Source organism: Propithecus coquereli, unplaced genomic scaffold, assembly GCF_000956105.1.
Source record: "Propithecus coquereli isolate 6110/MARCELLA unplaced genomic scaffold, Pcoq_1.0 Scaffold9, whole genome shotgun sequence".
NCBI classification, from domain to species: domain Eukaryota; kingdom Metazoa; phylum Chordata; class Mammalia; order Primates; family Indriidae; genus Propithecus; species Propithecus coquereli.
In genome coordinates this window covers 10,689,446-10,703,749 of record NW_012155284.1, presented here as the reverse complement: position 1 = coordinate 10,703,749, position 14,304 = coordinate 10,689,446, and the positions used below count along the sequence as shown (strand labels likewise).

The 14,304-nt window shown below is 40.5% G+C and overlaps 2 protein-coding genes across 2 annotated transcripts in view; one reads left to right on the top strand and one right to left on the bottom strand.

Annotated features, from left to right (window-relative positions):
- Nucleotides 1-3,322, bottom strand: part of LOC105826551 (small EDRK-rich factor 1) — a 4,831-nt gene extending 1,509 nt beyond the window's left edge. The window contains exons 1-2 of the mRNA XM_012664537.1: nucleotides 3,121-3,322; nucleotides 2,218-2,326 (exon numbers count right to left, since the gene is read on the bottom strand). Coding sequence (XP_012519991.1) covers nucleotides 2,218-2,326; nucleotides 3,121-3,127 — 116 coding nt within the window. The 5' untranslated portion in view covers nucleotides 3,128-3,322. The remainder of the gene's footprint in view (nucleotides 1-2,217; nucleotides 2,327-3,120) is intronic.
- Nucleotides 3,323-6,037: 2,715 nt separating this feature from the next.
- BDP1 (B double prime 1, subunit of RNA polymerase III transcription initiation factor IIIB) overlaps nucleotides 6,038-14,304 on the top strand; it is a 94,064-nt gene continuing 85,797 nt past the window's right edge. The window contains exons 1-4 of the mRNA XM_012664491.1: nucleotides 6,038-6,461; nucleotides 9,448-9,724; nucleotides 11,715-11,824; nucleotides 13,081-13,140. Coding sequence (XP_012519945.1) covers nucleotides 6,241-6,461; nucleotides 9,448-9,724; nucleotides 11,715-11,824; nucleotides 13,081-13,140 — 668 coding nt within the window. The 5' untranslated portion in view covers nucleotides 6,038-6,240. The remainder of the gene's footprint in view (nucleotides 6,462-9,447; nucleotides 9,725-11,714; nucleotides 11,825-13,080; nucleotides 13,141-14,304) is intronic.

Here is a 14,304-nt window from a genome sequence, read left to right as displayed (position 1 = left end):
CTCTTGCTCAGGCTGGTCTCGAACTCCTGAGCTCAAACGATCCGCCCGCCTCGGCCTCCCAGAGTGCTAGGATTACAGGCGTGAGCCACCGCGCCTGGCCGGAACCCATATAAAGTATACTAAATGGCTATATATTCAATACTTACTATAAGTGCTGGCTAAAGTCTCCTAACTCTGAGTTACTATCCCCATGTTTCATATTTTTTTTAAAAAAGGCTCAGCACTAAATAATTTGCCCCAAATCACATAATAATCAAGTCCTGCCAAATTTCAAAGTCCAGGCTCTTTCCTACATTGTTACTGCATAGATTCAACATTAGATCTTAATTTGGGATTGAATAGCTCTGTCCATGACAGTAAAATATTAATAATTCTGCAAAGCAAACAGCAAAAACAAGGAATGGAAGGAAGGTAAAACACCACAGCTACAAAGAAATGAAATGTAATGGAAAAGAACAGTGATAGTTACTTTTCCATTTGAAACAAAGCTGTGCTTGCTGCATAACTTTAGTAATATTATTAAAATTCAAATCCTCAGTTTTCTATTCTACACATTGGTGCTAATATCACTTTTCAGGGCTGTGATGAATACAGATAATACATATAGAGCATCTAGCACAGAGCTTTATAAGGAGTGGGTAATTCAGCAAACAATGGCTGTTTTTGAACCAAGTTATACGAGGTTCTCCAATAAAAATACTATTCGAGAGTCACTGATTCGTACCACGTTCACTTGCACTTCAATGCGACAGATGCTAAACAGAAATTTAAGACAAAGCTCATCACTTTATTTTATTTCATTTATTTTTTTTGAGACAGAGTCTCACTCTCTTGCCTGGGCTAGAGTGCCGTGGCGTCATCCTAGCTCACAGCAACCTCAAATTCCTGGGCTCAAGTGATCCTCCTGCCTCAGCCTCCAAGGTAGCTGGGACTACAGGCACACGCCACCAATGCCTGGCTAATTTTTTCTATTTTTAGTTGTTTGGCCAATTTCTTTCTATTTTTAGTAGAGACGGGGTCTCGCTCTTGCTCAGGCGGTCTCGAACTCCTGACCTTGAGCGATCCACCCGCCTCGGCCTCCCAGAGTCCTAGGATTAGAGGCATGAGCCACTGTGCCCGGCCATCACTTTAATAATAAATGTTACTGAAAGTGTGAAGTGATAGTTAATGGCTTCAACCTCCTTAACCAATGATTCTTAAGAGTGTCTGCACATAAGACTCACCTGGGAAGCTGTTTTTAGGTCAGGTTTAAGGTACAACCTAAATACAATAAAGTTACCTAGGGTGCTTTTTAATGCCCAATTCCAGACCAATTAAATCAGAGCTGGGTGAAAGGTAAATGTTTAAGGTAATGGATATCAAAATTACCCCGATTTGGTCACTGCACATTATATACAGATATAAATACATCACATGAACCCCCCTGAATATGTAAAACTATTATATATCAATTTAAAAAAATTAAAAAAACCCAAAAGGCAAACAAAAATGTAAGAACTGGGTGTAGGGCACAGGCTTGAGTAGCTGTTAAGGTTTTCCAGATAATTCTAATGTGCAGCCAGGATTGAGAACCCCTGTTAAGCCACACTGAAGCATGTGCAATCAGTTATTCACCTATTAAAACTTCCAAGCTCCATATGGACAATAAGATATAATTTTAGAATAAAATTTATCTTTGATTAGCTTTTTTTAGAAATGTGAATGCCATATTTTTTACTTAAGCTGCAGTCTCATTAAAGTGTTTCCGTAGTGCTTTTATATTGTCATGTATAGTTATATCTTAAGGCTGTGCATTCTTCCCAACCCAATGGATCTTCTATCTTCCTCAGAACTGTTATTACTATAATTCAGTCACCTGCCATCCAGACTAGTTTGGGTATGGTGTCTGCTTTGAAAATGTTGTATCTCTAGCACCTAATAGTGCCTTGTATGTGGAGGATGTTCAATTATTTTGAATAAAGTTCTTATGGTTGTGGAGGAGCTGCATGAGAGTCTCTGCAAAACAAATAGCTTCAGAACCTTAAATTCCTCATCCATAGGTTGGGATGATGATTACCCCATATTGTTTTAGTATGCCTGGCACAAGACAGATATTCATTACTCTTACCACTTTCTGCAGGTTAGGCCCAGTTGTACTGTTTAAAAAAATGCTTTTCATTTTCCCAAATGTGGCTTCAATCACGTTAGTGACTTGAGAATTCTATTAGTACCATTTACCTCTGCTTTCTCTGAGAGGTAGTCAAGCTATCCTCTTTTCTTTTTCCCTTGCTAATTTCCTGGGTTTTCTTCATATTTTTTTGGCGGGCAAGTTCTCGTTGATTTCCACCTACAAAGACAAACAATCATGCTCTTTTCCCATCTCCAAAATTATTAATAAGTTCATTAAAGGACTCTTATTTAAATGCATCTGAAGTTTTATTTTTATTTATTTATTTTCTTTTCTCAGAGAAACTCAGAGGAATGAAGTTAGATTTTTAATAGACAAGGCAGCAGAGTCTATTGATGGTGTTTACAGATCTGACAAGGAGGAAGCTTAGAGGTAAACACTTAAGGACTTAAGAGTATTATCATACCAATCTAAGTGTTTATTAGCTATAAATACTAGATATTTTAAAACAGGCATTCCAATCGTCTATATGGGCCAGTATTCCAAAACAGGTTCTGGCTTTTGAGGGGCGTGGGTGGAGCAAAGAAGAAATATACAGAGATCACAAGTTCAGCCCATCACAATTCCACTATTACCTGCAAGGGCCAAACAAAAGAACTAGGAAGGAGTTCCCGGTCCTCATTAGGCCTTAAGACTGTAGGTACCAGCTATAAACCACCTCCAAACGAGGATCCCTCCCGGCGCTGCCGTTTTCACACACCTCCGGGGGTGTGTTATTTACCGTGCAAACGCGCACCTGAGAGGCAGGCACCCGTCCGGCCTCAGAGGCCATACCAGAGTCAACCGTGACCTCTCTCTGCTGATGGAAGCCGGGGTCCCCGCCCTGCTGGACCCAGGGGGATTCTCGGACCAGTCCCCGCCTCCCCCTCCAGCCGCGCCTCTGTACTAGGCTCGGCGCTAGACTCCCTAGCCGGACGCTCCCCGCCGCTTCCCCCACTCGTCCGCACACTCACGGGCCATTCCGACCGCCACACGGATCCTGGAAGAGAGCAACTCGGAAAGTAACGGCTCCCTCGCAAGCTCAGCTTCCGTCACCACTCGTGGCTCGCGAAGGCTGAGCCGGCGTGGGCCCTCTGCCCGGCAACGCCCCCGCTCCGTCCGCGGCCCCGCCCACCGAGGCCCGACAACAGCCGCCGGCGTGGCCGGCCAGTCACTGCGCGTGCGTGGCCGGGGCGTGGAGGCCTCGCTGCCACGCGCCTTTTGGAGACTCGCGGAAGCAGGTCTTGTATGTGGGGGAGAGGGGTTGGCGTGTGTGGGTTTTCTCCACTGTGCGCCAGACACAGAGGCTTAAGCAGCCCCCCTCTTTTGATAACAAACGACGATAAACACTACAATATCTTACTTTTCGACAAAGAAAGCGAGCTTTCATTCACGCCCTTGCAGAGGCGGGAAGGGGAGGAAGAGGACTGAACAGATTGAGGGTTAACGCTGCGAAAGGCAGTATTCTAGCAAATACACTGCAAGGTAGGCTTCATTGTTCTCTGATTTTACAGAAGAGACTGACCTAACGGAAATTGGTTAAGAGAATCAAATTTAAGACGGACTCCAAAGCGTGCTCGTTTCCCATTTTTTCCTAGTGCCCTTGTCACAATCAGCAGTGTTTTAGGAGTTACCGGCTTTGCAGTTGGGTTGTGTGGTGGGGAGAGGATGACAAGGAGTGCAGTCTTACTACAAAGTCAGAATAGCCTAGAATAACCTCGGAACCGACGTAAAAGCTGTAGACCATATGCCATTGCTAGAAACGTGTAAAGATGCTCGTGTGGTTCATTTGGCTGGTACTTATTTTCTTCACCTATTTCATTAATTATTACAAAGTGAGATGGTTGGGGCACTATAAAATTGCCCTATATTTTTAAAGCTTTTATTTTGGAAGATCTCAAATTTATATAGTAGAAAAGTAGAGAAAATACTATAGTGGACCCCCAAGTACATATGGCCAAACTTCAAAAATTATTACCTTATAAAATTGCCTACTTTAGAGAAGGTGGGAGAAAGTGATGAAGACTGAGGACTCGAGATAGATTGTCTAGGTTGAAAGCCCAGCTCTACGGATTAGTAGCTGTGTCAACTTGGACACATTATTTCATTGTGTTAACATTTTTCCTACCTGTAAAAGGGGTAGGTATGCATTATACCCTTTTTTTTTTTTTTTTTTTTTGAGACAGAGTCTCCCTCTGTTGCCCTGGCTAGAGTGAGTGCCGTGGCGTCAGCCTAGCTCACAGCAACCTCAAACTCTTGGGCTCAAGCAATCCTTCTGCCTCAGCCTCCCGAGTAGGTGGGACTACAGGCATGCGCCACCATGTCTGGCTAATTTTTTTCTCTATATATTTTTAGTTACCTGGCTAATTTTTTCTATTTTTAGTAGAGACAGGGTCTCGTTCTTGCTCACGCTGGCCTCAGCCTCCCAGAGTGCTAGGATTACAAGTGTGAGCCACCGCTCCTGGCCACCTGGCTAATGTTTAATTTTTTTTGTAGAGACAGGGTCTCTCTATCTTGCACAGTTTGTCTTGAACTCCTGGCCTCATGAGATCCTCCTGCCATGGCCTCCCAAAGTACTGGGCTTATAGGTGTAAGCCACAGTGCTTGCCCCAGAATCTTCTTTTCCTTCTAAGAAGGAAGCTAGGCCTTAGTGTTTCCATCAGCCAGGAATTTTTTGTTCCTTCCAAATCCTCCATTGATACGAGTCAGGAGATTTGTATCACTGGTTCAAACACTGGCCCACACCTTCAGGGCTATCCTTATCGCTGGCTATTTTCCCTATCATCATATACGACTTCCCTAACCACCCTACTGCTAGCCTCCTGTTACTCTCCATTCTATTACCCTGTAAATTTCTTAGTTTTGGGGGGGGGGCGTGGGAGGGTATCACTATGTTGCCCAGGCTGGTCTCAAACTCCTGGATGCAAGTGATCGTCCCACCTCAGCCTCTGGAGTAGTTGGGACTACAGGCACGATCCTGTACCTGGCTTTCACCCTTTAAATTTCTTTCATGGCATATAATACATTCTTAAATTATCTTGTTCATTTGTTTGTTACGTTTTCTCCTCTCAAACCCAGAACATCTTGTTTATTGCTACCTCTTGAAGTAGATTGAGAATACTCACAATAATTTACAAAGTTTCAATTATAATAATTTTTGGATGGGTAATGCATTCACATTTAAAAGTACACAGGATTCTAAGAACACAAGTATAGAGAAAAAGTTTTTTAAAAAAGTACACAAGGGTATAGAGTGAATGGTCTTCCTAGCACGACGTGTTTCCCAGAAACCCAGTTCTCTGCTAGGAGGTAACCATTATCAGTTTCACGCCGTAATTTTTTTTTTTTTTAAGAGACGGGGTCTTGCTATGTTGCCCAGGCTGGTCTCAAACTCCTGGCCTTAAGCAACCCTCCCGCCTCGACCTCTCAAAGTACTGGGATTACAGGTGTAGAGCAACTGTGCCCGGCCATTTCAGAATATTCTAATATATGTTCTACTCAATTTAGAATTTCTAAGCCCTGGGATACGCTGGTGAGCAAGATGAGGCACTGCTCTCATCTTGTTTAACTCCTCTTCGGGACCCTCTAAAAACAAATCGACCAGCAAACTTAATGGTTCTCATAAAGGTTTGAGCTGAGGAGCTCACTACCTCTTTTCCCTCTTTTCCCTCTTTTCAACTACTCCTAAAGACATTTAGAGGAGGAACAGCACAAATCTTCGCGTCTTAAGTTCCGGTTCAAAGGTAACGAAGGCTCTGTAGCTTGGTAGTTACCGCGGCTCCTTGGCGCCGTGCGTCTGACGTTATTCCGCGGCACTGGATGATGACGCAAATCAGTTCCGGCGCCCGCTGAGGGCGGGGTTGCTGGAAGGAGGTAGAAATTTAGTTATTAGTGTGGCAGGGTCATGAAAAAGCGGCGGCGGCGGGAGAGAAGAGGAAGAGGCGGCGGGGGTGTGAAACTGCGGTAGCTGCCGGCCGGGCTGGTGGTGTGGCTTGTGGGGAAGGCGTAGTTCCTAACCCCCTTTCCGGGCAGCAGCCGGGGCTCGGGGCTGAGAGCGGCCGTGGGGCCGCCTCCCCGGGCCCCCTGGCTCCGCCATGTTCCGCAGGGCACGCCTTAGCGTGAAGCCGAACGTCAGGCCTGGTACGGGCGCTAGGGGCTCCACCGCCCCCACCGCCCCCAGTGTCCAGCGTGGACAGGAGTCTCCCAGGCCTCCGGAGCCTGCGGCTGACTCTGCTTCGAAGCTAGCAGAGCCTACAGATGTACCCGTGGTGGATTTCGGGCGAGCGGAGCCCCAAGAAAAGGCTCCTAGGAGCAGGTAAGAGCTTGCAGAGGGGAGTATTTTCATCTGCCCCCACCCCGGTCTGTCACCTGGAAGCTGAGCAAATGAACTTTGCCATAGGATACTCTCTCGCATGCAGTAAGCCTTTCAGTTGAGTCTCCAAACTGCAGTGTGTCTCTGACCCGCAGGGTGTGGCATATGTAAATTTTGTCATGGTCTGTAGACTCGGAGAGAAGACCGTGTCTTCTAGTGGTGAGGGGAGAATCCAGGTATAAGAGTTCTAAAGTTTTCATTCTTCCAGAGTACTTGACAGAGAAAGTAGTTTTGTCTTTTAAAATATTTATTTTTAAAAGGAGATCAGTGTTGCTTTTGTTCTGCTGATTTATGTCAATCGGAAGGAGTTCTGGTTACTTGATTGTGGGTGTGCCTCTTTAACTATGGTGACCATGTTTCCCTGAATGAAGAAGGCCGGCTTTAGTGTCATGTACCACGTTTGGATTTAGGACTCTTCTACTTTTTTTTCTTAAGACACAGGATTTCATTCTGTCGCCCAGGCTCGTGTGTGGTGGCAAGATCATAGCTCACTGTAACATCGAACTCCTGGGCTCAAGGGATCCTACCGCCTCCGCCTCTGGAGTAGCTGGGAATACAGGCCCTAGAGAAAGGTCGCTATGTTTGCCCAAACTGGTCTTGAACTCCTGGCTTCAACCCTATCCTCCTGCCTCGGCCTTCCGGCCTTCCGGAGCGCTGGGGTTACCGGCCTGAGCCACAGTGCTTGGCCACAGCTCTTTTACCTAATTTAACAATTTAGGTAGAGTTCCCAGGCAGAATTTATTCATCTGTAAAACGGGAATAATTTCTTTGGGAATTCAAGACTGGAATGCACTCTAGCCTGGGTAACAAAGCCAGACCCTGCCTCTAAAAAGTTACCTGCTTGGAGCATGATTGTGGAGAATGCATATAAACTATCTTGCACAGGACATGACTTTTGCCCACCAAAAGTTATTGATTTTTTAAACAGGTGATGGAAACGCCTTTAAGACAAGTAAGGTTAAGAGGGTCTCCGTTTCTATATTATATATATGAGGAAACCAGTAAACAACCTTGCTAAGTGACAGTAAAATGGTACATTCTATTTATGCTGTGACAGAAAGGTGAAAAATTTCTGTCTTTTTGGCACATTTTCCTCTGTTGGGCTGAATTGATGCTGGCTACAGGGTGTTATTTTGATAGCTCAGTGTGAAGCTTAGTGATTTCCAAGTTTCTTAAATGAATCCGTTTCAAAATTTCTACACAAAGTGGAAATACCGATGCCAGTAGCTCTTAAATTAATAAAAATTTTACAGATTTTGTTAACTGTATATGAGTGTATGATAATTGATTATGTAATAAATTACCCAGCGATTGTAGTCTTGAGACATTTAAGCTCAAGGATATTTAATTGGGCCTAGCGCAGTGGCTCACACCTGTAATGGTAGCACTCCGGGAGGCCGAGATGGGAGGATTGCTTAAGCTCAGGAGTTAGAGACCAGCCTGAGCAAGAGCGGGACCCCGTCTCCCTTAAAAATGGAAAAATTGTGCGCCTGTAGTCCAAGCTACTCAGGAGGCTGAGGCAGGAGGATATTTAATTGTTTTCTTTTTTTTTTTTTTTTAATTTGAGACAGAGTCTCAATCTGTTGCCTGTGCTAGAGTGCCGTGGCACCAGCCTAGCTAGCTCACAGCAACCTCAAACTCCTGGGTTCAAGTGTCTTCCTGCCTCAGCCTTCCAAGTAGCTGGGACTACAGGCGAGCACCATCGCACCCAGCCAATTTTTACCAGTTTTAGTAGAGTGGGGATCTCCCTCTTGCTCAGACTGGTCTGGAACTCTTGAGCTCCCACCCCTGCCTCCCAGAGTGCTAGGATTACAGGGATGAGCCACCATGCTCAGCCTAGTTGTTTTCTTAGAATTGATAATTCAGGTAGTATACTTTGTTACTTTATTTTTTAATCATGTGTTTTCTTTTTTGTATGTTGGTCTTTCCTAGTTATAAAGATCTGTAAGGTATATGTTCTTTCCTATGCATTTGGCATAATTGGGTAAAATGCAAATGATACATGTATCACATTGTTATAAGGGCTGAGATAATTTAAATTGGAGACTTCCTGGAAAGGTTTTTCTAAAGGTTAAGGCATTTTCCATTTTTATATAAAATCAATTGTAAAATATGAAAAAAAGTTTTTAATTCTTATATCACCTCTTTTCTTGACTTAATTTGCTTTAATACCATTTCTGAAATATTTACGTCTAAGCTGTACCATATCTATGTAATTTGGGGTGACTGAGTACTTTTTTTTTTTTTTTGGTCTGGTTTTGAGTTTGTATTAAGTACTTTTTTTGACTGAAGAGTTTATTCTGATGGCTGTATAAGTAGAGTTATACCTGACAAAAGATAAATGATTTCTGCCTCAAACAGAATTTGGTTTGGCTTATGTAGCTAAATGTATATCTTCAAATACTACAATACAGATATTTCAGAGGTTTGAAGTTTTGTGTATTGGATTTGACTGATCTCAGGTGGATAAGTAGAGTAAAATGCTAGTAGTTTAGCCCAATTTAAGGAGACGTCACTGAATTTTAAATTTTATATATAATTCATAAATTTGAATATAAATTATTTTAAAAAAGCAACTCTTGGTTATCTAGTAATTCAGATTAGGCTAATTAAGCTTTGTTCTGTAACTTAGTTTTTTTTGTTTTGAGGGAGCTGAGCATATAATTAATTATGTGCTCTAATGTGCTTAGGGACTTGAAGTTTGAAAAAGAGTAATGGTCTTTATTAGGATTTACATATGTTAAAAAGATTTACTAAACGAAATTTTTTTTTGTAATTTCTGTCGTAAGTAGCATAAATCTCAAGTGATTTTTTTTTTTTTTTTTAAACAGACTTTACTATTTTGGATTTTTCACCAGGCTACATTTTGAAGCTAGTATGTATAAAAAAGATTCATGGTATCCTTTTTTTTCTTTTTAAATTTCAGCAGTGTTGGAAAGGCTGGTGATGAGAAAGATGTTGAAGAATCCAGCAAATCTTCCTTTCCTGTTTCCCAGAGAAGAAAGCGACTATCAAGTACTTCTAGTGTGGTTAAACCTAGTGTTAGTGTTCCTACAGAATCTCATCCCTCATCTGCAGTTAACCAAGAAACTCCACAGCCAAACCCCATTCCAACAAAAGAGAAACAGCCATGCTCAGATAGATATCGAATATATAAAGCCCAGAAACTGAGGGAAATGTTAAGAGAAGAATTGAGAAAAGAGAAGGTAAGGGAGGAAAATCAGAATTTTGACATTGCCTGCTAGATTTCTGTTTTTATGTTAGTAAGGCATCATTCGGAAGAAAAATAAACATCTGTAGCATTTTTATGGGAGAACAAAACCGTATAACATCCCTTATGTTAACAGAATATCCCCCCTTGGTTGATAGAATGGTTGAGAAACACCGTGAACTTAAACTACTTTTTTCACTGATGATAATTGTTGCATATTTTATTCATTTACATTTTTCACATTTTTGGTGAAGGCCACAAAGTTTTAAACATGTACACACAGATACACACACAAACATATTTATAAAATAAACCTTCAGGCCGGGCGCGGTGGCTCACGCCTATAATCCTAGCACTCTGGGAGACTGAGGCGGGCGGATTGTTAGCGCTCAGGAGTTCGAAACCAGCCTGAGCAAGAACAAGACCCCGTTTCTACTAAAAAAATAGAAAGAAATTAATTGGACAACTAAAAATATATAGAAAAAATTAGCCAGGCATGGTGGCGCATGCCTGTAGTCCCAGCTACTCCGGAGGCTGAGGCAGAAGGATCACTTGAGCCCAGGAGTTTGAGGTTGCTGTGAGCTAGGATGACGCCACGGCACTCTAGCCCGGGCAACAGAGTGAGACTCTGTCTCAAAAAAAAAAAAAATAAATAAACCTTCAGATTTTTCATAAGAAGATGTCCATGTGACATGTGGTATATTTATTTGAATTAAGACAAATATAGTTGAGCAAAATGAATTGGTATTGTTTTCTAAATTGACAATAAGGCAAATTACAAAGGGAAAAAATTTGTGGTATGCGTGTAGTAGAGTCCATGTTCTTTTTAATCTTGAAGGTTTTTTTTTTTTTTTTTTTCTCTTTAAGGGCAATGTAACAGTAGTGAAACATGCTGGCCCTGGAGTTAGATAGTTAAAGTTTGAATCTTAGCTTCATCCCTACTAGCTATGTGACCTTGGACAATTTAATGAATTTATATCTATTCCTCATCTGTAAAATAGGACCAATAACAGTACAGGTTGAGCATCCTTAATCTGAAAATCTCAAGTGCTCCAAAATCTGAAACTTTTTGAATGCTGGTATCATGCTCAAAGGAAATGCTCATTGGAGCATTTTGGATTTTGGACTTTCGGATTAGGGATGTTCAACTCATATGTATTCTGCAAATATTTCAAAGTCCAAAGAAATCTCAAATCTGAAAAACTTCTTGTCCCAAACATTTGAGATAAGGAATACTCAGCCTGTATCTACCTCATTGGAGGGTTGTGAAGATTAAATGAGTTAATATATGTAAAAGGCATTTAAACTGGTGTCTTGAGATAGTGCCCAGACAGTATTTATTTAATAACTTGTTATAAATTATAGAATACCTTTTTTTTTAATTAAGAGGAAGGCATTTTGCTTGGTGCTTTATGTTTGTTATTCTTTCAACTATGTGAAGTAAATATGACTGTTTTGCACAGAAGAAAACAAGCTCAGATCTATTATTTGCTTTGTGTCAAACTTAAGTTCAAGATTATGGGATTTCAATTCATATTCTCTAAAATCTATGCCTCTAAAAATGTAAACTCCTAAAATGTTCTGTGTTTTATAGAATCTGCTTAATTAGATTTATTTTGGGGAATTAACATTTGCTTCAAGAATTCTATAGAATATACAGAATCTCAGTTCACTACAGGGTTAACAAAAGCTATGTACATGTAATTCTCGGTAAGCTATTTAGGATTTAGTTAGAAGGCATCTGTAAGCATGATTTTATACATTGAGCTTTTATCTAGTCCTAGACACCTTAATTTTTAAAAACTAAAAACTATTAAGGGTAATGTACTACAATTTAATATTCAGTTTATAAAATTGGGTAATTGGAGTAAGAATAATATTAAAGCATTTGCAGTGAATGTAACAGAGGATTGTATATTTGAATATAGTACACCTGAAATTGTTCTACATAAAATAAAAGTCGATCTGTGTGTTTGTGTATATAGAAACAATGGAAAAACAAATATGCTATAAATGAAAGTCAGAGGCCACCAGATCGTTCAAAAATGACTATGAGAGACTTCATATATTATCTGCCAGATAACAATCCAATGAGGTAAGTAAAATTTGTTTTACTTTCTTTGGGTATGTGGCGATTTAACTATCACTTTTAGAGTACTACTTCATGTTTTCCAAAAGTTTGTTGACAAAATTTGTAACACATATGATGTCCTTTTAGATAGAATTTTTTTTTCCTGTGAAGATCGCAAAAGTATACATAGAATTTTCTAACAAAAATTAGTGGTGTTTCAAGCATCCCCAGACTGCTTACTGGGGATGGTAAATGATGCCTTTTATCTCTGAGATTAAAAATAAATTTCCTGGCTGGGCATGGTGGCTGATGCCTGTAATCCCAGCACTTTGGGAAGTTTAGGTGGGAGGATCACTTGAAGCCAGGAGTTCCAGACCAACCTGGGCAATATAACGAGACCCTATTTCTACGAAAACATTTAAAAATTTAGCCAGGTGTGGTGGCATGTACCTGTAGTCCCAGCTACTGGGAAGCTGATCTAGGAGGATCACTTGAACCCAGGAGTTTGAGGTTGCAGTGAGCTGTGATTGTGCCACTGCATCCGGCCTGGGTGACAGAGTGAGATCCTGCCTTTTAAAATGAAATAAATGAATAAATAAAAAATTTCCTTTGTTACATTAATTACAAAGATAAAACCAGCCAAGCAACTTTTCTTTAATTAATATTGTAATTTCTATTTCTTATATACTGTAACCTGATCTAAAAGAATGATCTAGTTTTTATGCCTTATCTCTTGATTAAATATAGTGACAGTTTAACAAATTCTTCGAGAATAAAACTTTTTTAATCAAAATTAGTCTAGGGTCGGGTAGGCGGAAGGTTTGTAATAAATCTTGTTGTGTGGTTGATGAATTAGTAGGGCCAGGTAGTAGTTGTGAGTTGTGGCATGTTCTTCAGTATAGTCCTTTTTCAGGTTTACCAGGACTTTAGCTTGGTTGAAGGAAGGGCCAGCAACCTAGGTTTTGAGTTGTTTGACATCTAGGAGTTAGAGACAAGATACCTAGGTTGCTTCATACCTTGGGACTGGTGGTCTCCCTTCACTGAGGACTCAGGGGGTAAGAGCATTCTCTACTGAGGGCCTACCACGTTATTTTTACTTGATGGCAAGTTTTTGACTGAAAATTGATTGTTGGGCTGCACCATCCTTAATGAAGTGCTATGGTATATTATTAAAAAAAACCACAGAAGTTAGAATAATTTTCTTCTTGCCTACAGGTAGAATTGACAAGATGTAAATTAATAATTCATATTATAAATATTCTGTTATTTATGTTTAATAGTTCTTCACTGGAACAAGAAAAGAAAACAGAAAAAGTATTGACTGCAGTCCAGACAAGAGAGTAAGCATCTTATTTTTTTTCATATATTCTATTACGGCTACATTAAAAAAAAAAATGAAATCGGGGCTGAGCACATTGGCTCACATGTGTAATCTCAGCCCTTTGGGAGGCTGAGGTGGGAGGATCACTTGAGGCTGGGAGTTCATGACCAGCCTGGGCAACACAGCAAGACCCTATCTCTAAAAAAAAAAAATTAAAAAGAAAATTAGCCAAGTGTGGTTGTGTGTGCCTGTATAATCCCAACAACTCACAAGGCTGAGGCAAGAGTATCACTTGAACCCAGAAATTTGAGGCTGCAATGAGCTATGATCACCCCACTGTATTCCCTCCTGAGCAACAGAATGAGACCCTGTCTCTGAAAAAAAAAAAAAAAGGAGAGATCAAACAGTGCTTCCTATTATAGTCAAATTACATTTAATTGGATTTTTAAAATACTCTTACTTAACAAGAATAAAAGTTACTACCCTATTTAAATCAGTATGAAAATGCTATACTATTTGTGTATTATATATATATATAACTGACCAGTATTATGATTTTAAATTAAAGCTTTTAGAATTAAGAATGCTTTGTTTTGTCTTAGAATAATGGTACATTCATGTGGTATGAAATTCAAGAGGACCAAAAGTGAATACTGAGAAGTCGTCTGATTCATTTTCTGCCATCTAGTTCCCCTCCCTGGAGTAAACAAATGTTACCAGTGTTTTAATATGTCATTCCAGTTCTAGTCTATGCATATCCAAGCAAACGTGTATCTTTTTTCTTTTCCTTTTTTCTTAACAGAAAGTTAGTGTGCTTCATACACTGTCTTGCAACAGCTCTAGCTTTGATGCCACTTGATGTAGTCTATTTTTTGTACAAGCTCTGTTTTGTCTGCCATGTTTATAACTGTCATATGTGAGCTTACTCCCAAGAAATCCCACCAAGAGACCTTTTATAATAGGAAGTTATTTTAGCTTTGTAATTCAAAGTGGGAGACTGTGGAAAATTATCAGAAACATTGGGAGTTCTTTAGTTGTCACTTCAAGGGTTCATTAATGATCACTGTTTGCATAGGATCTATATTGTGGTTTTGTTTTTTTTTTTTTTAGACATAATCTCCCCTCTGTTGCTCAGGCTAGAGTGCCGTGGGGTCAGTCTAGCTTGCAGCAATCTCAAACTCCT